Source organism: Mytilus edulis, chromosome 9, assembly GCF_963676685.1.
Source record: "Mytilus edulis chromosome 9, xbMytEdul2.2, whole genome shotgun sequence".
In the NCBI taxonomy this organism is placed as follows: domain Eukaryota; kingdom Metazoa; phylum Mollusca; class Bivalvia; order Mytilida; family Mytilidae; genus Mytilus; species Mytilus edulis.
In genome coordinates, this window is record NC_092352.1 from 66,740,832 (window position 1) to 66,766,571 (window position 25,740).

At 31.0% G+C, this 25,740-nt stretch overlaps 1 protein-coding gene across 1 annotated transcript in view; it reads left to right on the plus strand.

The window, feature by feature from the left end:
- The window catches only part of LOC139488835 (intraflagellar transport protein 140 homolog), a 50,180-nt gene that overhangs the window by 9,358 nt on the left and 15,082 nt on the right, over positions 1-25,740 (plus strand). The window contains exons 5-21 of the mRNA XM_071274778.1: positions 489-646; positions 1,103-1,278; positions 1,723-1,811; positions 2,382-2,488; positions 3,011-3,153; positions 3,647-3,739; positions 4,891-5,001; positions 6,977-7,055; positions 9,632-9,723; positions 10,200-10,327; positions 11,035-11,152; positions 11,562-11,713; positions 13,305-13,482; positions 14,022-14,153; positions 18,068-18,279; positions 22,377-22,554; positions 23,776-23,859. Of these exons, the coding sequence (XP_071130879.1) occupies positions 489-646; positions 1,103-1,278; positions 1,723-1,811; positions 2,382-2,488; positions 3,011-3,153; positions 3,647-3,739; positions 4,891-5,001; positions 6,977-7,055; positions 9,632-9,723; positions 10,200-10,327; positions 11,035-11,152; positions 11,562-11,713; positions 13,305-13,482; positions 14,022-14,153; positions 18,068-18,279; positions 22,377-22,554; positions 23,776-23,859 (2,230 nt within the window). The remainder of the gene's footprint in view (positions 1-488; positions 647-1,102; positions 1,279-1,722; positions 1,812-2,381; positions 2,489-3,010; positions 3,154-3,646; positions 3,740-4,890; positions 5,002-6,976; positions 7,056-9,631; positions 9,724-10,199; positions 10,328-11,034; positions 11,153-11,561; positions 11,714-13,304; positions 13,483-14,021; positions 14,154-18,067; positions 18,280-22,376; positions 22,555-23,775; positions 23,860-25,740) is intronic.

The window sequence follows — 25,740 nt, forward strand, 5'->3', positions numbered from 1 at the left end:
ATTAGATTATTTACATTATAAGAAGTAATTGGTTCTTTTGTTCATGGCCATGCTATACATGTATATTCATAGTTAACAATTCTGTCTAAACATATGGCATATCTACGGCTTACCTGTTCTTATGCTTTAGTTTGTCAAGTGTTTGTAGGTATTTTGTGAGATTCTCATACTGTTTCCCTTCCTGCTTACATTACCATAATTGCAATAATTCTTCATCAGGCATTGTTAACACTAAATCTTTCTCATAATTTTGGGGAAAAAATAGAAAGTAAGACTGGGAGAATTTACATTACAAAATAATTAAAATAACCAACAAAAAAAATTCTGTAAGACTTTTCATAAAAATGAAAGAAATTTAAAAATGTTGAATAAAGAGAAGATATAAATGAAAATTGTATACATTATGCTATTTTAATGTTTGTTTTAATATTATTTGTTATAACCTAAAATGAGGAATTTATTCCAAATGTATTTATTTGATTTTACAGAGATATAAGTCAGCTAGCCAAGGCTGCAGTCAGTGGTGATGAGAGTGCTTTAGATATGTTCAACTGGAAGAAGAGTGGAAAAAGTAATAGTATTAAAATGGGAGGCTCTCCTTTTGGTTCTTCAGAAAGCATGACATTCTACTTAGGTGGTGCTTCAGGTAATATAACATCATTTGTTTAAATATTACAATTATCATGATTATAGTGAAACCTTCCCCCTTTTGGTGAAAGAAAAAAGAATAAGCATCAGTTGTATAACCCAATTAGGTGATAATTTTTACTTGTAACGTGTAAAAAATTATTAAATAGATTTCTGAACAGTAAAAGAATGTCTTCATGCCTTATGACCATGATGACATAAAACAAGAAATCTGAATTTTATCAGCAGATTTAAAAATGATATTATCCCATTGCATTGCATTGTTAATTTAAATGGTTGGTGGGGTTTCCTGTTACTCTGTCTTTAGTGTTATTTGGACTTCTTATCTTTTCATCTAACATCTTTTTTTTGCCAGTAATTTTGATTGTCCCCTTTGTATTTCCAAATTATTTTGTAGTTTTTATATCTTGTCAGAAATGAAGACAGTGATATTTAAAACTTATGTATTTTTTAGGTGGTGTTTATTTTGTTGGAGAATCTGGACAGTGTACACAGATATTCACAGCTGATGGGCCTATATTAAAACTTTTGTTTTATGAAGAGAAGAATGTGTTAATCACTGTTACAGAGAATCTGATTCTAACACAACATGCCATTCTACCAGAAGGGGATGCAAAAGAAATACTTAAAGTATGATGTAGTTGTTATAAAATGAAGAAATTACATTTGAATTAACTTTTATAAAAATATTCAACAAGGATTTTCATATTTTACATGTTTTTTGTACTCCCCATATCAGTAGAGAAAATTAACGAAAATTCTTAAATATTAGAGCATTTTCCCCTACAATATGTAAACTTGTAAAATGTGTTAAAATGAAGTCATTCATCATGTTCATATCGTTTACAATATCCAATATATTTCACATCTGACTGTCATCATGGTCATTTAATTTGATAGCTGAATCATTACAAATATACAACAATAATTATTAAACCATAAGTAAGCTATTTTAGTTAAGTTTTGCAATTATGAATCAATTATATAAACTCCTTGATATTCCTGTTCCAAAATTATGGCTTTGCTAGTATCTTTTTGTAATGTAAAATTGACTGGATTAGATTTGTCTTTTAGGTAAAGATGTCTGGCAAGGGAGATAATCCAACAGTTATATGGGCTGGGAAAGGCATACTGGCAACAGCTACTGGTGAAGGAGCAGTCAGGTAGGTTTATTAAATAAACCAATATCTGTCCTTAAAAAAAGGAAATAGATAATCCTCTTTACAGTTATAATAAAAATTTAGATTTCTATATTATGTATGCTTATTCACTTTATACTATAACGTTTACAACTGTTCAAAATGAAATATTTAAGGTAAAAAAACCCATCTATTTTGTATTTGAATTGGAGGAAGAACAAATCAGAGAACCTGTATTCTTTTTGACATCATAAAAAAACACTTAAGGAAAGGCAATGTCAACTTCATAAAGAAGGCAATATACGGTCTCTGATTGTATATATCACTAATGAATATGGTCAATGCAATTTGATTGCACAAATAGCACATTTGCAGTATAAATCATATCAAAGGATTTTCCATTAATCAAAGGTTAAAATATTGATATTTTCTGAAAGCTACTAATGAAATGAAGAACTTAGTACCAAAGTATTAGAGCCTGATACTTCATGATAAATACTTATTGTTTATTGTTATTAAGTTTTTGAATAGTATTGAATAAGCAAATCATTTTAAATTCCATTAGTTAAATGAGTATTACAATATCTTTTTCAGAATGTGGGATTTAGATAATGAAGATAATTATATCTTATCATTAGATGGACACAACAGCTATGATCCAAACGAAAATGTTATGTGTATTTCATATAGTCAGGAGAAGGGTGCGTTGTATATATTTTTTGTGTAAAAAACATTTTTTTGATTTTACTGTAATTTAAATTCATATAAGTAATCGTTCTTGTTGTATGTACACTTTTGGAAAAGATGTTGAATACATTAAGAAATTAAGCATCAGTCAAGAGAAGAAAAAAAATGATAAGAAACTATAAAATAAAAACTAAGAAATTGAAAATAAGCTAAAATAACCCCAAAAAATGCTTTTAAGATAAATGCATTTTACACACAGAGAGGGTATCCCTACCCTAAGTTCCTACAAATATTTGATGTAGAAACAGCAGAACACATGGGCTATGAAGTTTAAAGAACATCTGGCATTATTCATAATGAGATATTAATAGTAACTTATTTACAAACACAATTTCTACAAAATCAAAGGCATTACTCATATATATATATATGTATTGCTCATATGTGCATAGTTTCAATTGATAAAGTTTTTACATTAATCTAGTCCTATAGTCAGAAAATAGTCTCAATTGAATCAAATGCACTTGTAATTATAGGAATGCTGGCTGGAGGTACTAATATGGGTGATATAGCCTTATGGAAATGGTCACCACCTATTGGTGGAAAGAAAGTTGAGGGGGAACAAAAGTGGAAGTTACAGGCTCCAGCAACTGTGGAAGGTTCTATTAGACAAGTAGAGGTAAACAAAATCAAAGATTAAATATTTGTTCAGTGACATAGTTGGAATGTAATGACATCTTATTAAAGTTTGCTAGATTTAAAAAAACTGTATTTTTGAAAAATATTTTGCTAAGATATTTACAATTATAATAAAATTAGTAAATATCTATAATGCTGGGCTTCAATATAAAGTAACCAGTCAGAAACATTTGATAAGAGTACCACAGTACCCTTATTATGTGCTATGTATAATTTCTAAAGAACTAAGATATTTCAGGTCTTGGTAAAAATTGTATACTTTATATCCTGTAAATAGTTATCAAAGGTACCAGGAGTATACTTTAATATGCCAGTAATTTTTGTGAACACTTAATTCATGATTGTATAAAAGAGGTGTTTTTGTTATTTACCTCTTCGGGTAGGCTCAAATCTTAAAGTCTTGATTTCCAAATAACACACGCATATATTTTCAAATTGACTGGGTTGTTCTAACTTCCTTTATGATGTTTCAGTGGGGATCCAGCAAGAACCTTCTAGCAGTGAACACAATAGCCAATGTATTTATGTTGAGTGAACATACAATGAGTTCTGGCTATAAAGATCAGGTAAGAGTTATCTTTCTTCATCAAAAGTAACATTTGTTTCAGGAAATTTTGTTACTCCTTTTATTTTCCTTACTTTTTCCTTATTCTTTCTTATTAGTGTTTTTTTTTGTCTCGCTTAACGGAGTCAAAAAGTGAGACATAGGTATACTGTTTTTCGGCGGGGGCGGCGGCGTCAACAATGTATTATTTTGTGATTAGGTCTAGTTTATGGTGAACCACTAGTGGTAAGTCAAAGATATTTGGTATGCAGTTGTATAAGAATTGGCACATTTCATTACCATGGAGATTATTTGACCCTCAGTTATGGTCTATTGACTTTGAAACTTTTGCTTAGTTTTAATATATTAGTTTCTGATTAGATCAGTTTATGGGGAACCACTAGTGGTAAAGTAATGATAATTAGTATGCAGTTGTATAAGCATCAGCATATCTCATTTCCATGGAGATTATTAGGCCCCACCTCCTCATTCATGGTCTATTGACTTGATATTTTTGCTTAGTTTTAATGTATTAGTTTGTGATTAGGTCAGTTTATGGGGAACCAGTAGTGGTAGGTCAATGATACTTGGTATGCAGTTGTATTAACATTGGCACATCTCATTACCATGGAATTTTTTTACCCCCTTCTCAGTTATGGTTTATTGACTTTGAAATTTTGCTTAGTTTACATGTATTAGTTTGTGTTTAGGTTTGTTTAAAGAGAACTACTTATGATATGGTATTTGGTATGCAGTTGTATTAGCATTGGCACATCTCATTTCCATGGAGATTGTTTAGCCATGAACCTTCAGTCACAGTACATTGACTTTGAATATTTGCTAAACTTACATGTTAAAGTGTTGCTATTTTTTATTTCAACATTTGCATTATCGAAATTACAAAAAAGGGAGACATATCTCTGTGATAACAGTTTATGTTATTTTAAATGCATGAAAAAACTTATGTATATGCATGAGTCTAAATACATCATATATTTATACAATGGTTTTGAACATTTAGTGAAAGTAAACTTCATAGTTATGATAAATATAGAGAAAAACAATAGATGTTGATTGATTTATAATATATTTGTATCTTTCGTTTTCTTATATCATGTATATGTTATCAAATTTTGTAAAGCTTTCTGTATTCTGAACTATGTTTTATTTCAGACGGCTGTTGTACAATATGGTCCTAGTTCTCTGTCTGTAGAGATGTTTGCTACAGGACAGCACCATGATCTAAAAACAGAAATACAGGTCAAAGGCATCTACACAACAAAGGTAATCAAATTAGTTCCTAATGAAGTGAAAATGAGTTTTTATGAGAGGTAGCAACTTTAGGCCATGAATTTGAACAAATAGAATGCTGGAAAGGAGTAGGTTCAGTAAGACCACTTTTTGGCCCCAAAATATAGCAGTTTTACAAAATTGTGAAATTGTAATCTGTTAGCTATTTATTGGAATGTAGAATGCACGCTTCTGCTGCATAAATATAGTCTCTTTTTGACAATACAATGTACATATATTGGGTACTAGCATCATTAGGGACGACATCAAAAGTTCAATGTAGGATAAAAAACTTTATTCACATAGTTTTTTCACTGACCCCCACACCCCCCTCTTAACTTAATTTTGGAAAAATTGATTTACCAATAGGGATATATGTAAAAATCGATTTTAGATATACAAAACTTGCAGAATTTTAACCCCCCCCACCCCCAAACTATTTGATTTAAGTTTTTTATCCTACATCGATCTTTTGATGTCGTCCCTAATAGGTCATGCTAAATTACTGAAATCTTCACAATTTTAGCGTTTTGGTTAAATTTTAGACAGTTTCAGTCTTAAATGAAAGTGGCTGCATTCGTGTTCATTCATAATATTGAAATGTAAGTTGTATTTGATGATTATACATAACATATATAAAGTTTGAGGATGAACACGGATGCGTCCACTTTCATTTTTGACAAAAAACATTTGAAAAGTGACGTTTTTTTGCATATATATTTGATAGATATTTCATATTTTAGCTTGAATGGAGCGTTTTTAATGACTAAATCAGTTAAAATCTTTCACAAAAACTAATCAAATCACTTGAAATAGACACTTTAGTGTTTAAAAGGTGTCCAAAATCTCTCGTTAGATGAACCTGAAATTTGAGACCATAATCTGCCCTTACCGGACCTACTCCTTTACAAGTTTTTACTTGCATTTATTATTGTAGTCGTTTAAATGTCTTTAAAAATGCAAGATAAATGCATACATGTAATGTTTACAAATTTAGGATTCAAGTTTTTAATTTTTATTATTATTTGCCCACCAGGCCATTCTATTTAAATCTGAAATAGCGTTAGCTTTTAACTATCTTACTGTACTAGGGATTTGACATATGCAAGGAATATTTATCCATGGTTATCCTACTAAAGAAAGAAAAAAAGAGGACAACCTTTTTTGAATGAGGCAGTTTTATACCACCACAGCTGTCAATTATTTTCTTGTTGGAATCAAAATTATAAATCCTCATTGGAAACGTTAACACTTTCAGAAAATAACTCAACTGCATACACTTTACTGTATTACAAAATAGATATAATATATATATATAATTATATCCCCGCTTTGAAAAAGGGGGGTATACTGTTTTACCTCTGTCTGTCCGTCCATCCATCAGTCTGTCAGTTTGTCTGTCCCATGAAAATTTTCATCGCATTTTTCTCAGGAACTACAATGCCAGGATTTCTGAAATTTGGTTTCAGGGTTTATATAAGTTAGCTATACTGTGTGATGCATTTTCAGATTCATCACTTGACAACTTGCTGTTTACCGAACACTAACAATTTTTTTACACTATTGACATTATCCACTTGCGGCTGGGGTATTATCAGTGAGCAGTAGATCACAGTTACACTTGTTACATTAGATGTATATTTCATTATAATATGTTATTCTGATTGGCTAACTGCAATCTCACGTTATTCCTTAACCAACTTTTTTACACAATAAAATTTATCATATCATCCACAATAAAGTGCATGGGTAATTTAATAAAAACTTGATAAGAATTGTGTTTACATGATCCTAGCTAAAAAATGTAATTATAAGTATTGAATACTTCTTTTAGTAACTTCATAGGGTTGTAAAAGTGTTTCATACAAAATTTACTTTGGTCAAGGTTTTTCTCCCCAATGAAGTTACAAAAAGAAGCATTCAATTCTTAAATATATGGTTTGTTCTATAAAATTTGTTTTCTCTTTAGGATGCCTTGGCTTTGTGGAATGGCAGAAGAGTCATTACCTATGACTATGCTCAAGATAAAGCATCGATAAAGGCTGCAGGTATTCATTTTTTATACGACCGCAAAATTTTAAAAAATTTTCGTCGTATATTGCTATCACGTTGGCGTCGTCGTCGTCCGAATACTTTTAGTTTTCGCACTCTAACTTTAGTAAAAGTGAATGGAAATCTATGAAATTTTAACACAAGGTTTATGACCACAAAAGGAAGGTTGGGATTGATTTTGGGAGTTTTGGTCCCAATATTTTAGGAATTAGGGGCCAAAAAGGGCCCAAATAAGCATTTTCTTGGTTTTCGCACTATAACTTTAGTTTAAGTGAAAAGAAATCTATGAAATTTTGACACAAGGTTTATGACCACAAAAGGAAGGTTGTGATTGATTTTGGGAGTTTTGGTTCCAACAGTTTAGGAATTAAGGGCCAAAAAAGGGCCCAAATAAGCATTATTCTTGGTTTTCGCACAATAACTTTAGTATAAGTAAATAGAAATCAATGAAACTTTAACACAAGGTTTATGACCACAAAAGGAAGGTTGGGATTGATTTTTGGAGTTGAGGTCACAACAGTTTATGAATTAGGGGCCAAAAAGGGGCCCAAATAAGCATTATTTTTGGTTTTTGCACCATAACATTAGTATTAGTAAATAGAAATCTATGAAATTTAAACACAAGGTTTATGACCATAAAAGGAAGGTTGGGTTTGATTTTGGGAGTTTTGGTCCTAACAGTTTAGGAATAAGGGGCCCAAAGGGTCCAAAATTGAACTTTGTGTGATTTCATCAAAAGTTGAATAATTGGGGTTCTTTGATATGCCGAATCTAACTATGTATGTAGATTCTTAATTTTTGGTCCCGTTTTCAAATTGGTCTACATTAAGGTCCAAAGGGTCCAAAATTAAACTTAGTTTGATTTTAACAAAAATTGAATCCTAGGGGTTCTTTGATATGCTGAATTTAAAAATGTACTTAGTTTTTTAATTATTGGCCTAGTTTTCAAGTTAGTCCAAATGGGGGTCCAAAATTAAACTTTGTTTGTTTTCATCAAAAATTGAATAATTAGGGTTCTTTGATATGCCAAATCTAACTGTGTATGTAGATTCTTAATTTTTGGTCCAGTTTTCAAATTGGTCTACATTAAGGTCCAAAGGGTCCAAAATTAATCTAAGTTTGATTTTAACAAAAAATAAATTCTTGGGCTTTTTTTATATGCTTTATCTAAATATGTACTTTGATTTTTGATTATGGGCCCAGTTTTCAAGTTGGTCCAAATCAGGATTCCATATCAAGTATTGTGCAATAGCAAGAAATTTTCAATTGCACAGTATTGCACAATAGCAAGAAATATCTAATTGCACAATATTATGCAATAGCAATTAATTTTCAATTGGAGTTATCTTTCTTTGTATAGAATAGTAGTTGATAATATATGTTGGAAATTTGCCAGACATGACTATGAAGTAATTTTCTATTTTTATTTGCCAATAACTTTATGTAAATAACTTCATTGGAAATTTGCCAATATAAAATGTTGCTGATGAAGCTTTTTTTCCTTATCTTATCTAAAATGTTTTTAGATAATGTATGTTGGACATTTGCCAGACATGACTATGATGTCATTTTCTATTTTTATTTGCCAATAACTTTATGTAAATAACTTCATTGGAAATTTTCCAATATAAAATGTTGCTGATGAAGTTTTTTTTATTGTTTTATACAATAAACAATGTATAATTACTTTTACTACCAACCAATCTTTACCATTCAGTGATAACAAGCACTTTATTTTACATTTTAATATTTTATGATGTATTTAAAAGAGTAGTTATTGTTGCAAACTCCATTAGAAATTTGAATTGATATCAGTTTTGGAAAAAGGGAAGCGGGGATGTGAAAAAAAAGGGGGGGGGGGGGGGGGGGGGGGGGGTTTAAATTTTTCTCATTTCAGATTTCATAAATAAAAAGAAAATTTCTTCAAACATTTTTTTGAGAGGATTAATATTCAACAGCATAGTGAATTGCTCAAAGGCAAAAAAAACCTTTTAAGTTCATTAGACCACATTCATTCTGTGTCAGAAACCTATGCTGTGTCAACTATTTAATTTTAGATTTAAAAAGTTTGAAGAAGAAATCTTTAATTGTTTTGTAAAATCTTGACATTTGTTTTGTATAAAAAAAAACCATGTAATGTCAAAAATTTGATCACAATCCAAATTCAGAGCTGTATCACGCTTGAATGTTTTGTCCATACTTGCCCCAACTGTTCAGGATTCGACCTCTGCGGTCGTATAAAGCTGCGCCCTGCGGAGCACCTGGTTGTTGTATGATATATCAGTTGTTAATTTTTATTAAATTAATAATGGTGCGTAAAAACCTGTATACAAATTATCGATTGGAATCAATTGGAAAAGATGTGTCTTGCTTCAATTACAGTAAGGTTTTGTAAAATGCATTATATGAAAAGAAGAAAAAAATATCTGAACAAAACTGTGATTGCTTTCTACTATCAATAATTTTGAATATTATGACTGGGTTAATAAGGATTAAAAGTTAAACAGTCCTTATTCCAGTCCAGTTATATGTTACAAGTTTTACATTTAGTCTTTGAAAATTAATCTTACAGGAACATTTACAACTGAAGCTATGGAGGTTTGCTTATATGAACAAAATGTGTATTGCATAGAACCAGGGAAAGTACAAGTCAGAACACATCAGGTAAAATATCTGTAACAAAGGGGCATTAAGATTTACCCTTGTCCGTCAGTACATCCATCCCTCTGTACGTTCGTCTTTACATCCCTTAATTGGTTTCCATTCTATAACTTTTAGTTTACCCCAACCAAATATTAAGAAACTTATACACATTGCTTATAATTTTCAATATTTTGCATTATTTCCTAAAAAAATATTGTAAAAAATTATCTTTTAATTTTTTATTGAAAATATTTCTTGAAAATTTAAAGTTGCAATAACAAAAGTAGGTTAATTGTCCTATATTACAATGTATTATTTGCCAGACAGTATGTTGACCAACTTAAAACAGAGCGCTATTTTTAAAGGCTTTGAATAACATTCTATAATATTAAGACTTGTCGAGATAATTTGTTTTATATTCACACTTATTCTGCAAATCAGAAATAAAAAACTAACTTAAGTTAGTTTCATAATAAATTATTTTTTTCGTTTTGTAGGGAACCGTAAAACAAGTATTGAATTTCAATGAAGTAGAAGGACAGCCTGCCAGTATAGATGTATGTGCCAACTATCTGGTTATAGCTACAAGTAATGGAATTGTTAGAGTTTATGATCTCTCTAGAAGGTAAAGTTACATTGCCATGGTTACTATTTACACCAAAGTTCACTTCTGTTTACTATCTTTTATGTTTTGGACAGTATTCAAATTTTTTTGTCTTTATGAAATGTTGCCTGAACGATTCATGTAGAATGTATAAGTTTAATGTTAGATCATTTATAAACTAGATAATAAACTTTCTAACCTAAACTAAAGTTTAAAATTCTTTTAAATGTATTGGCACAAATTAAATGTTCTTTTATCATTTTCCCAGTGATTATGCTGTAAAGTCAAAGATATCTTGTTAATTTTTTGAAAATATTTGCCCAATCATTATAGTCTTGTAGCAATATATAGGAATGTTGTGTGTTTGAACTCTGGCTGGATGAAACTCCAGTCGGGTACATATGTTAAATGGTCAGGATGGTCCTGTTATAAATTGCTTAAGACCACCTTGTTACTTTTAATCTAATAAAACATCTTTTTTTAAAGATGACTTCAGGGCCCAGGGTTGCCTGCCAAAAACCCCAATAATGCAGGTCTGATTTCAACATGTTGGAGCCAACATGATAAAACAGAAACCTTTAGAAGTTGTATTTATGGCTTCTGCATGAAACACCAAGCTACCAATATTTTCCTCTATGATGACTTTATTTCCTGTTTCCTTGATTACAATCAATAACTGAATTAAAGTTTATATATAATTGTCCTCACACCTATTTGTCTGATTACAGGGAAGCCAAAGCTCACAGTCAGCCTAAGAACCTTAGTGAAGTGATACCAGGATTTGGTGGTATTGTCTCATGTAAATGTAACTGTAATGGTACAAAAGTCAGTCTTATGGTCAGAATGGTAAGAGTCTCTTCATATATGTACAAAATATGAAAGGAAAAGGACTGGTGATGAGGATTTTTTGGCTATTTAAATTTCTGAAATACCGTAGACTAAAATGACAAAATCGAAATAATAAATGCATGCAATAATTTCTGAATATACAGTACTTTTCAAATCTTGTTGATAATATTTTTTTTTAAGATATGAGCCAAGGCCTTATATAGCAGCAGTTATTGCATACAATAATTTGATAGGTTTTTATGTTTCAGTTTATGTAAATGTGTTTTTGAATTTCAATATTGTATGCCCTTACTAGTGTATCTGTACCTGTTGAAAGTTAACCTGAAATGCATGTTATGTGCAAATAATCAAGTTTCTTTAACAATTAATTTATAATAATAAATATCACTTAAAAAATGTTTTTTAGCATGATGGCCATGTGGATCCCAAGTTATATTTCTGGGATGTAGAGACAGATACAGTGACTTTCTTTAACTTTGAGTCTGGTAGAGGGGAACAGGATGATTATCCTCCGGAACAGATAGAGGGTTTAGAGGTTGATACTAATGATGCTGAAAGGTAGATCCATGCTTGACTATAAATTTATAGACCTACACAGATATTATATAAGAATTGCCTTCTACAATGCCAACAATGAATTTTGCCTTTTTTGTTACTTTTGTTAACATTAACTACAGCTAACTGATTCCTGTAACCCTCCTTTATTACCTACACAATTAAACTTATCAATAAAAGAATATGATTCTATAAATCAGTATATTTTGGTGTAGGGATATTTTGGCACTTTGTGTCAATATCATGATTTAAACATAATATAAATCAATACTTTGTTTTATATGCTATTATTAGAAATAAAATAGAGAATGGAAATGGGGAATGTGTCAAAGAGATGACAACCTGACCAAAGAGCTCAGTTCAAAAACAGCTGAGAGTCACCAATAGGTCTTCAACACTCCCAGAAAATCCCACTGGAAGGGGGACTTCAGCTGGCCTGAAACAAAAATGTGTACTAGTTCAGTGGAAATGGACGTCATACTAACCTCCTAATTATATATAAATGAACTAAAACTAGTGACTAGTTAAGGCAAACACCTTGATGATGAATAGAATTAAAAACAAATCTAAACAAATCTAAACAAAGCCGTATTACACATTTGGAAAAATATATACTGTGGATTCATTTATTTTCGTGGGTACCAATTTTCATGGATTTGGGAATTCCTGTCTTTTCGTGGATATTTGGTTTTGTGGTTTTGCCAAAGTCTACATTCAAACCAACTGAAAATTTGCAGTTTGTTGAACATTTAAATTCGTGGTTCACCTCTACCCACGAAATCCACGAAGATTGGTATCCAACGAATAATAATGAATCCACAGTAACACAACACAACAAGATATTTCTTTGGTATATTTAAAGGCAGTATGACTTTACACAACAACATAAGATGCTTAAGTTTAGTCCTTTAAAAAAAAAATTCTGCACAATGAATGTTGTTACCCCCTTCAGATGTGATTTAGATTTCAAAGACTGCTAGATATGCAAGTGATTAAACATATTTAGGATGGTGTAAGGTTTTTAAAATGGAATACTAAAAAAATATATACTTAATTGACAAAATAGTGTTGGAACATATAATTTTTTTTATTGTGAATGTGATTAGAATCTTATCAAGCCAAACTAACATTGATATAAATTACACAAGTAGAGAAATTGGCCTTGGCACAAAGACTGTGTGATGATTTGAATTTATCTTTACTCGTAAACAGTGCAGAAACTCAAATTTTTATAGATGCAGTTGTTGTGAAATGTGAATAGAACCTTATCAAGCCAAACTTATCAATTTAAATTTCTGAAGTAGAGATAGATGTGTGATGATTTGAATTTATCCTTACTTATAAACAGTGCAGAAACTCAAATTTTTATAGATGCAGTTGTTGTGAAATATGAATAGAACCTTATCAAGCCAAACTTATCAATTTAAATTTCTGGAGTAGAGATAGATGTGTGATGATTTGAATTTATCATTACTTATAAACAGTGCAGAAACTCAAATTCGAATAGATGCAGTTGAATATAATGTTTTGTATTTAATTTTTAAAATCATACTGGTTTTAATTGTAACAATATATTTTCTCTACTTTATTTCAGAGGGAAAACTCAAGCTGCTAAAGATATAGCAGGTAGAACTCCTACATCTCATCACTGGGATCATACAGAACCAAAATTAATTATATGTCAGGCTACTGTACTGGCTAGTGCTTTTGAAAAGAAGGAGAAAGAAGAAAAGAAGACTCACTCACTGTCCAAATCAATGGATGAAGGACCTGTAAGTCATAATGTTGGTAATGCATGATGGGAAAATGACCTGAATACCTGTCATTTTAAACAGTGTAAAGGGAACCAGACAAGTAGACATAATGGTACTCTCTGAAAGTTATCCATGTATATAAAAATGATGAACCTACAACGAAATAACAGAAGTTACCCACACCCAACATACTTTCTTTATGAGTTTGGCATAAATCAAACAACTGTGGATTCACTATTATTCGCTGAAAGCAATACTTGTAGATTTCGTGGGTAAAGAAAAATCAGGAATTTAAATGTAAAGCGAATACAAATTTTGCTGTAAGATTAAAAGCAGAATTTTGAAAACCACAAAATCAAAAGTCTACGAATATGTAAGTTTTCTTCAATCCAAGAAGATAAGTACCCACGAAAATAAAAGAATGTACAGTACACATACAACTGTTAATGGCTAATTACCCATTGGCAAAAATTAAATTCTCTCATGACCTCTTATATTCGTTTTGATGGATTAGACCTAAGACAGCTGAATACAGAGGTTTATTTTTTCTATTTTAGGTAGAAGTTATGATTGTTTCGTTATTCTCTACCCCAGAGAATGGAACATTGATACAGGATAGTTTCCCAATGCCAGAACAGTTCCAGGCATTACTTGGTGTAGAAGTGCCATATTACTACTTTGTTAAAAAGGTAAAGAACATTATGAATGGATTATGTATGTTATATAATGTAAAGGGCATATACTATCAGCATATGCATGAACATATAAAAGATCAATAAAAAGTTGTAAATGGGAAAAAATTACTCATCAAAATTTCATTTGAAGATGTTTATCTTGGATTTTACTTATAAATTTCAGGGGGGGGAGAGGGGGGGGGGGGGGTGGCAACCAATACTTTTGACTAAAATAGATTTGGCTCTTTAATTTTCATAAAATTTTGATAAAATATTTACACTGCCCTGTTGACAAAAATTTACAAAACTTTAAGAAATTTGAACTACACTATTTACAGAAATAATTTTATTGGATATATAGCAGTTTGACAGACATTAATTGTTATTATTGTGAATCTTGATATCTCATGACTAGCAGTATGTGACTAAAACATTCAGCTGAATTTTAAAGAGTCAACTCCCTAAGTTGTTCTGTACCCCCTCAATCATTCTGAAATTGCATAAGCTGTAACCATATAAGATAAAACACACACTTATATTTGATTTTAATAATATTTGTAATGTGTTTGCAATCTGCATTTAGTGTATGAACATACAAGGTCAATGATGTTATTTGAAATGCCTAAACAATTAATTTTAACATCTGTTTAAAAAATAAAAGAAATTGAGGTTTAAAATTGACCTCCAATACTGTAAAAAAATATCAAGACTTTGAATTTGATTTTTTATGCCCCACCTAGAGGCATTATGTTTTTCAGTCTGTGCGTCTGTCAGTTTGTTCAACAGTTCATTTGTCCTTCTGTCCCCTTTCCGGGTAAAGTTTTTGTTTAAGGTAGTTTTTGTTGGTTTAAGTCCAATCAACTTGAAACTTAGTACTCATGTTCCCTATGCTATGATCTTTCTGATTTCAATGCACAATTAGAGTGTTGACCCTAAATTCATGGTCCACTGAACATAGAAATGAGACAAGTGGGGCATCCATGTACTATGGACACATTCTTGTTTTTCTATATGTACATAATATTTCTATATATATATATATATATTACTATTATTTTGTCATGATATATGTTAGTCATACAAAGTAACAGTAAGTATTTTATTTCTCTAAATGTAAAATTTTATCATCTTTTATTAAAGTTAGAATAGTGGTTTAAAATATTATTTGGATTCTTTTCATTATTGCAGAAAAAATAGTATTGTTGTATTGAAAGTGTAGACTGCTTTTATTGTTGTATATGCTTTTTAGATAAGAGTTTGTAGGTCTGAGAATAAACACTTATCTTTAAACTGAAATATCCAAAATATTATTCGTTTTAAAATTATTTAACAGCTGATTCAGCTTGTTCTTGTTAATTATTATATTTTTTTTCGAAATTACTATCTAAACAAATTGTGTTCAAACTGGATAAGTACATATTTTCTGTGCTGTTCAGAGCTAACTAATTTAATTTATACCATATATAAAAGGTTTCTTTAAACCAGACACTTTATATATGCATGAGATGATTCATAATAACTGGACAGTAAAAGATTTTTTTATTTTATTACATGATGAAATGATTATTATTAAATAGAATGAATTGTACATGGATAGTATATTATATATACCAATTTGGACAGAGATTTTTCTCATTGGCGCTCACATCTTCGTATATCGATATACAAATTTGATTTCAGTTGTAGAGACATGAAATGTCATTCCCTTGTTATGAATAAGGCTGTTATTTTGATTTTAGGAATCAACTTTTACAAAAATTAATGTATGTAGTAGTTTGTTGATGAATATTTAACTGTCAACATATATAAAAATACCTTATTTTGTTTTGCCCACAAATGGTTCTTATGTGAATCTGTTCTGTTATTCCTATGTAATATTCAGTCTAAAACAAACTAAATTTCCCAATTCCTTTAATAATTTGAGGAAATATATGTGTGTATTAACATTTTACTGTGATTCAATGAATAATCTGTAAGACTTTAGTTATTGAGAGTATGGTTTTAGTATAAAACAAAGAGATATGGTACGATTGCAATGATAAAACTATCCACACAGGACCTTCTTGATTTAATCCAAACTTACTGTACATTGTTTGTTTTTATCATAATCTCTACTTACCTGTCTGAAAAACATTTGCAATTACCCCTTGGTAACCACTTGCAATCGCTAAATTTTGAATTATCTCCCTTTAACGATCTCCGCAATAGAAGATCACTTTACCTTCAGTGGAAATGACTACAGCCTGATCCCATTGTTTATCATCACTATCAATTAGGTTGTTATAATGCAGTATTTTGTACAAATAGTACCCATATCTAGTAAAGCATCACATTTTTTAACAGAGTGCCAATGATGCAGAAGTAGTAAGCATTTATCATGATGTAGTAGTATATTGAGTTTTGTCACCATTGTTCATTCACACGGTTACAACCATTCTGTTTTATCCAAGTAACTCAACCTTTAATCAATTGAACAGTTTGACCAATATAAGTTTCTATAATAATATGTTTTGTAAACATGAGCATTTGATAAAAATATGATATACGTTTATAAAAAGTGTAATTTCAAGTACATATACATGATTTTAATGTCTTTTGAAAATTAAAAAAAATATTTGCCTCTTAAACATGTTAAATTAAATAGATAACCATTACAATGTGCTTGAGAATTGCTAGCACTATGATACATTAAACAACTAAAGTCACCTTCAGGTAAAATTGACACTGTGTTTTTGGTTGATTTTGTTTTTGAACTACCAACCGCATCCATAGGAGATGATGTTTTTCAATTAGGGGAATGAAAAATCTTTTAGAAAAAAAAACCCAATACTGTACATGTACTACCTTTTGTTGTGGTTGCACTGTATAATCCTGACCTTCACATTAGCCAAGATCCTTTAATGTTCAGAAATTCAGTTTTATATCGAAAAGTGTCTTAAAAGTTCGTTTAGCATTTTATAGATATAGTTTATTATTAGATAAAAAATTAAAAGGTCTATTAAATTATGAAAACAGAGAGTTACCTTGAATGGTTGTAGCATGATAAGAAATTGAACTGAGGGAATAAGTCACCAATTTTGCACTGTGGAAGTTTTTTTTTGTTTGATTTGAGGGCAAGAAATTATGATTTTTTTTCATGTTTTATACAAAAATGAACGAATGGTGCACAAAAGGTTGAGTGTTTGATAGAACTGCTATGTATTTTATTATAGCTAGGGAAGAATTTTACACGTTTTGAAATGTTGACTCAGAATACATAAACATGCAGGTTTATGTGGAATGGTATTTTAAAATATATAATCCTTTCAGTTTTTTCAGGTAAAAACTTAAGTACGCAACAATAAGATTTATGAAGATTTTTTTTTATTAAGTGCATAAGTATATGAATATCAATTTAGTAGGTTAAATTTGCCTCTTGCTAAAAAATCAAAAATTCATGAACATTATTACATGTGATTGACATATCATCTTTCCCTATGTTAAGAAAAGTAACGAATGCATACTGGGTGCTTTGGAACAAACATTCTGCCAAATATTTAATTGCATTTTCATATATCAGATATATAGTGTGTTTGTGTGATTCTGGCATAGATTATGTAAGCTAAATAGTTAGCTATGAGCAGGAGCTAATTATAAAGTATTCAAACTTAAATTGTTATATAGGCAAATAATAAATGCCCAAATTAAATGACTAATGTAGTAAATATTTTGCTTTATAGTATCCCTTGATAATATTTCATAGACTTTCAGGACGAAAAGTTGAATTATTAAATTCATATATATATTTTTTAATGATTTACACATCATTAGCATGAATACAAAACTGTCAATGTGATCACATATATGAGATGAAGTTATGATGGAAATAACACTGATGAATGTGATACTGGAATTAAAATCATTAAAAAATGCTTTTGTATATTTTTCAGTCTGAAACATTGAAGAAGGATGAGGAACTTCCAGAGAATGTAGTCAAGGCTGAGGGAGCCTCTCCAAGATTAGTAGCTAGAAAAACCATGAGAGATTTTGTTGGCCTAGAAAAGAGTGATAAGAATACAAAAGATGCTATGTTAAACTTTAGTTTCTATTTAACAATAGGAAATATGGATGAGGCATTTAAAGCAATTAAACTAATAAAAAGGTAGGCATATTCAATTGTAGACAAAAATGTATATAGTTTAAAATAATTAAAAAATTGTGGTTGCATTAGTTAGATTCCTCAAACATTAAAAGCAATGTTCATTAGTGTACGAAAAATGTTTTCACATTATGTTTGGTCCAACCAGATACAAAAGTCACGTAAGTGAGACTTAGGCCTGCTGCTTCTGGCATCAACATATGTAAAAGTTTGTGATTACGTTTAATACACAAGTCGGAGCTATCTTTGTGTAGAAAGTTTAATATTTTCGCTGTTCTTCTTTTTAAGATTCATCCATGAAAATAAAATTGCAATAAGTTAGAAAATAACTATTTTGACATTTTTATGCCCCACCTACGATAGTAGAGGGGCATTATGTTTTCTGGTCTGTGCGTCCGTTCGTCCTTCCGTCCGTCCGTCTGTCCGTCCGTTCGTTCGTCCGTCCGTCTGTCCCGCTTCAGGTTAAAGTTTTTGGTCAAGGTAGTTTTTGATGAAGTTGAAGTCCAATCAACTTGAAACTTAGTACACATGTTCCCTATGATATGATCTTTCTAATTTTAAAGCCAAATTAAACTTTTGACCCCAATTTCAGGGTTCACTGAACATAGAAAATGAAAGTGCATGTTTCAGGTTAAAGTTTTTGGTCAAGGTAGTTTTTGATGAAGTTGAAGTCCAATCAACTTGAAACTTAGTACACATGTTCCCTATGATATTATCTTTCTAATTTTAATGCCTAATTATATTTTTTATCCAATTTCACGGTCCATTGAACATGGAAAATGATAGTGGGAGTGGGGCATCCGTGTACTTTGGACACATTCTTGTTACTATTTACAATCATCCAAAACACAATGGATAGAACAAAATTGCTAAAACAAATTCTGCCGGTTTAAAAGTTCTCGTGCAAAATGTGCAATGGTATTGATTAAAGTATTATATCCACCAGAATTATGACTTTTCAACATTGATTACAGGAGTACTAGTCTCTTTCCATTACACATGACCTAGTCTTAGTAATTTAATTCTTACAAAGCGCTTTCAGTTTTTGGAAAATGACGCAGTCATTGTTCCATAACTGCCGACCTGAACTTCATAACATTTCTCTGCCTACCGCGCTTGGTTTCGTATTTACTATTTTCCATACAAACTGGAATCTGCTTGTGTTATCATTATGCATGATCATTGTGTAGTTATCAGCCAGGAACCAGTTTACACTCGGTTTCATAATTTACTATACAAACAAACTGGTTCCTGCTTGTATTCCACTACACACGAACAAAGTGTTGTAGTTTGACGGGAACCAGTTTAGAATTTGTAAACTACAAAACGTAATCGGTTATTGTTCATTCCGTTTTGGTGTTTCATACCGACTTATATGGTTTCAATAAGCTTAAGACCCTTCAAACATTAATGTGATAGGTATATTAAAGACTGTTTTACAAAAGGATGGAACTGTTTTACTTTCAAAGTCGTACTATAGTGATATTTGTCATGTACGGATTTCCACTCTCACCGGTTAATTTCTTCTTTTACACGTGCTTTTGAAACTTCCTGTTTAAACATCGCAAGTTTCAAAATTGTTATTTGAGTGAATTAAACTTATTTTAACAATCATGAAGCGTTCCAGAATCATTTTCAAGCAGTTTCTTCTCTTTGATGATGGAAAATAGGTTTTCTCAAGAAAATACCGCAAACGATCGCAGAGGAATTGAAACGTACAAGTTAAGTCGGCACCTGGTTAAATTGGCATCTAGTCAAATCGGCACCTATTTGACGTCAATTCGGCATCCAATAATATTTGTTATAATATTTTCTATTCAATTAATTAATAACTGTTACCAAGTACATAGTGAATATGTTGTTGTGTATTTAGGTAAATAAGGAAACCAAAGTGAATATGTTGTTGTGTATAAAGGTAAACAACGAATCCCTTACCCAACTGTTGTTTTAACAATTAGACAATTATTAAAATAAAATGGAAAACTATGAGTCCCTTTCAATAAATCAAACTTTCATGCCAAATAATTAGCAAATTTAAGGTGTTTTTTTTTCAGTAAAATTTAAACAGCATTAAACCAACAATCCTGTAAAATGCTCAACTGGTTAAAATAATGCATAAAAATATCCAATATCTCATGTATTAGTCCAAATAATTATGACGTCTGGGTAGGATATTTTTTTTTTCTGGGCGTCCCAGAAAAAAATTAACATAGCCTTGCGGTCATAGGAAGGTGTCCCAGAATGAAATAAAAAAAAGCCTTGCCAGACGTAATAATTATTTGGACTACTCATATATACATTATATATCATTAAAAATACACCAAAAAAGTCATTTAGTTGAGAAAAATAAATATATACAAAATGTACATGAACACCCAAAAATGTGAAAGTTAGTATTTAACTCTTTTTGCTTAAATACTGAAAAAAATTCTGGCAACCCCTTTCTTCTTTTTACTCTTTTTGCTTAAAATACTGTTAAAAATATATATTTAACATGGGTGACGAATTGACTATAGCAGGTGTCGATTTAACCAGGTGCTGATTTGTCCAGGTGCCAATTTAACCAGGTACCGGTTTGACTAGAATTCTTTGACAAATGTTTGAAATTACCTGAGTTTCATTAGACCTTTGATAACAGTAACAAAAAGATTATTTACTTAATATTTTGTGGGAGAAAGGGGTTCAGACTGTGGTATCAGGTCTGTTCGCGCCCAATACACTTTCGCACCCTACATATTCGCAGCTCGCACGTTCGCACCCAAGGTCCGTTCGCACTCTACTCATTCGCGCCCAATTTTAATTCAAATTCAAGTTGAATAATTGGAAAATCATGATTGTTGTTTTAAATTGCTTTGGTGTAAATACTGAATGTATTTATAGCTTGGTATGAGTAAAACATTGAAGATTTTAAAGGAAAAACACAAAAGATAATTGTTTTTAACAGCTTGGTCCCTTTGATCTGAAACAACGAAGCAATAAAATATAGGAACTAAAATATAGCAATCCACTATTATAACCAAAACATGATAAAATTTATTCAACACACAGAAAAAAACATAGTCAGAATCTCACTTCATTTTGAAACAAGTCAATGAAACAAAGTTATAGCAATACACTAACCAAAACATGATTAAGAGTTATTCAACACAAAATAAAACGTTGACAAAATACCACTTTATTTAGAAAGGATTGTTATTATTTTTAATATACCCTATCCAAAACATGATTAAGATTTATTCAACACTTTATTTTTGAGACAATGACAACAATTATACTTATAAGAAAACACTTGCTTACAGAGTTATTAAACACAAAACCAATTAAGATTGGGTGCGAACATGTAGGGTGTGAAAGTGAAAGGGGGCGAACATGAGTGGGCGCAAACGTGAATGGGCGCGAACGGACACGGATTCAGACTATGTACCAGTGAGAAATATACAAGCCTTTCTACGGTATTTATTTGTACAATTCAGGTAGTCTTGACCTATTCATTTGTCTTAAAAAAAAAACACAGCCAGTTGTCACCTTCACTTCACACACACACATATACAAATATCAATTATATGCTTACGAGACATGTTGCATTGTTAAACTAATAAAGGTATGTGAAAATCAAGACTTGCATAAAAACTATCCCAATATTAGAGACAGTGGCGTCATTTTTCCTCAGAGCTTTCAGCTCTTTGATTTCCATCATTCCCCTACTGTAGCTGAGTGGGCATTAAGTTTTAACCATGTCTATCTTGTCTATCCATCCTGAACGTTTCTGATCTTACTAGTTTGCCTCAACCAAATGTTATTAAACTTTTACACAATGCTTATTACAACAAAACACAGATTATTTTCAAAATTGGGTGGCATCACTTTAACTCATAATGAGTTATGCCACTTTATAAACATAAAAATTATTTGTTCTCTTACTTTAATTGGACTCAATGAAGTATTATGAAACTTATACACAACAAAACAGTCTTAAATATGCGGAACCCCTGCATCTGTATGTGGATGTTGACTCATGCATATTTACAAGCAGGGGCATCTGTGGTCCATGGACGCATTCTCAATTTATTTTAAATTATTTTACTTTCATTTTGTTACAGTGAATCTGTGTGGGAGAATATGGCCAAGATGTGTGTAAAGAGTAGAAGACTTGATGTTGCTAGTGTATGTCTGGGTAATATGGGTAATGCCAGAGGTGCTAAAGCTCTTAGAGAAGCCATGAAAGAACCAGAACTAGATGCTAAGGTAGCAGTTCTAGCCATGCAGCTAGGATTAAAGGTAGGTTTATACACATCAGTTTTTCGAGGAAAAAAATATCAATAGTGTATATCAATTAATAAGTAGCAAAAAATAAAAATTAAAAAATATTTATCCTAGCCATAAATGGAGATATGTTTAAAAAAAAGTCTTGAAAAGTCCTTATTAAAACAAATCTGTTAATAAGAAAATGTGTTAAATGCAGTGGGATATTTTTGCCATTAAAATATTAGGATAATAATTTAAGGATGTATTCTTCTGACTTTTCAGTCTCGTTCAGTCTCATTGAAATCTCATTCTTGAATTATTTCCAAATCATGTGATACAAGTGAATAATATCAATGAATTTTAAAAATATTATAATCAAACATAACTCTGTGACAAAAATTGTGTATTTACAACGAATGGTTTTTGAGTAATCCAGTTTTCAAATTTTATGACCAATCAAGTCAGTATTTTTAGCCAAAATGGATGAGGGATACAAAAAATGATTTTACAAGAATCATGTACATCCCATATCATTTTGGTCTTTTCAAATTTCTTAGATATGTATCTTTTCAATTATTTATAACAAAAAAGTTAAAATAATATGCATTATGTTCTAAAAACTGAGAAAATCACAAAAATAGAAAATTGACAGCATGGACCATGGTAAATTTTACACAAAAAAGCGTCAAAATATGATAAAACTTTTTTATATTAACACCTACCTATAGTTTTTTTAAGTAAAATTTATTCAGATTGGTCCACTTCATCTTTATAGAAAGTATGAAAAAAAGTTTAATTGTGGAACTGTGATTTTTTACGATAATAGCCCAAAAATAGGTAAAAATCGATGAAAAATGGGAAAATCATCAAAATTGGGCAATTTCAAAGGGCCGTAGCAAAAAAAGAAGTGCACCACCATATAATTTTTTCTTCACCAATTATTTTGTTACAGTCTTATAAACCCAAAAATCAGGTTAAGAAAAAAAGTTTAATTCTAGAAATTGTTGGCTCCTCAGAGGTTTACATCCTTAAGTTTAGTATTTGCAAATGTTTTATCTCAATTTTTATTTGTTTAAAACTCTTATGTAAAACTTATTTTAATGAGTTTAACTTGCGTTAAATCATACCTCATTTCCATATTTGTATATTAAGGAGTAATAACAATAGAATGTAGAAAATTAATTATGTTATATTATATTATATTATAATTTTTATATATTGATTGTTATAACATAAGTATTCTACACTTTACAGGAGGATGCTGAAAGGTTGCTGAAGAACTGTAAAAGATACGATTTGTTAAATGAATTTTATCAGTCTACAGGGCAGTGGAAAAAGGTAAGATTATTGATAAGACTAATTAAAAGAATTACTTTGCAATACGGTAGACTATACTAGTGACACCAGGGTTCGACACTAACGCTAGCCCGCTAGCCCGAGACTAGTAACTTTTGTGTCGGGCTAGTAAATGTCCTTGGCGCGGTAGCCCGAGGGGCTAGTAAATTTATTTGTCATTGAACATCAATCTGTTGTACTTTCGGCAAAGTACAGTCCAAACGCCGGTCATATCTGACAACTTTGTGGAATATTGTCTACACTGGTTCCACGACCTCTTTATTTACATACAGATACAGATACTGGAGGGTAAAATTTCTACCGTAAACCAGTCGCCAAATACAGTCAACTCGGCCTAAGATTACTCGTCCCTTAAAGTAAGAATGCACCACGTTTCAAGATAACCCGTTTTGAAATAAACAATAATTATACTGCATATACATTTTGGTTTTATTATATTTTATCATTAATCACAACAGAGATCCTGATAAATCGTGTGCATAGTTTAGCCTTATTTATTAACCAACTTACTACAATATGTATAGAAATGCCCATGCTTTATAAAAGGAGAATTTCAACATCTGGTCATTATGAACGGAAAAATTGCTACAGCCAGTCATTACGTAATCTCAGTCATGCATTACGAAATATCAGTCATGCATTACGAAATCACACCCGTGCATTACGAAATCACAGTCATGCATTATGAACAGATGAAACGGGACATCGATTAAATCAAAATGTCGTTTATTTCTTTAAATAAGTGTGACATTTTTTTATTTTTTTTAAAACTTGATATCATAAAAACAAGTTTAAATGATGTTCATTCACATTGTTTTGTAACGACTTGAAACGGAAATATTTCACGGCCTTTTTCGAGTACGACTTTCGATTATTATCACTTAAAACAATTTAATAAAAATGTTATGAAACGGGCTTTTCTGTATTGGTCCTGTTGTAGTTTGTGGATAGCTGTATAATATTTTGGATCCGAGACTCGAAGACTGTTCTTGAATGAAGATGCCTTTATAGTTGGTTAATAAAAGTATCAATATATGGACTTTTTCATATTGGCCCTGTAACATGCCCTTGATATTAATAATGGCCTCGGACAGTTGTAATGGCCCTCGGCGTTGCCTCAGGGCCATTACAACCATCCTTGGCCATTATTAACACCTCGGGCATGTTACAGGGCCAATATGAAAAAGTCCATACATTAATACTATACTATTACATAGTCGTCGCGTAATTAGTTTAAATTGGAAATGTCCTTTCGTTCTAAAAATAGAGCGTTGAAAGGTTCCCTGTTGAAATTTCCCTTTACTCCAAAGGTACACGTGGTGATGAAAACTTTTCGAACTTCTCTGTCTTTATCGAATTAGCGTTTGTCATGTCGTCATAATTCATTTCGTATTGCTCGGGACTTATCATTACAGTTGCAATGTACTGAAACGAAAGTAAATTTCCGATATTAAATGTGATTAGCTTCTTTTTGAGAGCTGAGGGGGTGATGATGATAACAAGACTAAGCCATTAGTATCATAAAGCGTCCATTGCACGTACCGGGATGTATGCATGTCATAATGCATTAGCGAGAACAGGGTTAAAACTCGTCATGAGACAAATTAGTCCGAGATTACTCTGTCAGACGTCCAACGGCTGTTTTGCCAGACAAGCTTGGGCCGTGGGACGTCAGAGCTCGTCCCACGGCCCCAGCTTGTCAAGCAAAACAGCCGTTGGACGTCAGAGTATTCTCGGACTAGAAACAAATCAGTTGGAACATGAAGACTCGATCAGCATCAGAAACCAAAAGTAAAATAGGGGACAAGTTAACTTATTTATGTAAATAAAATTAATCAAAAACATTGTTTTTTTTAAATTTGA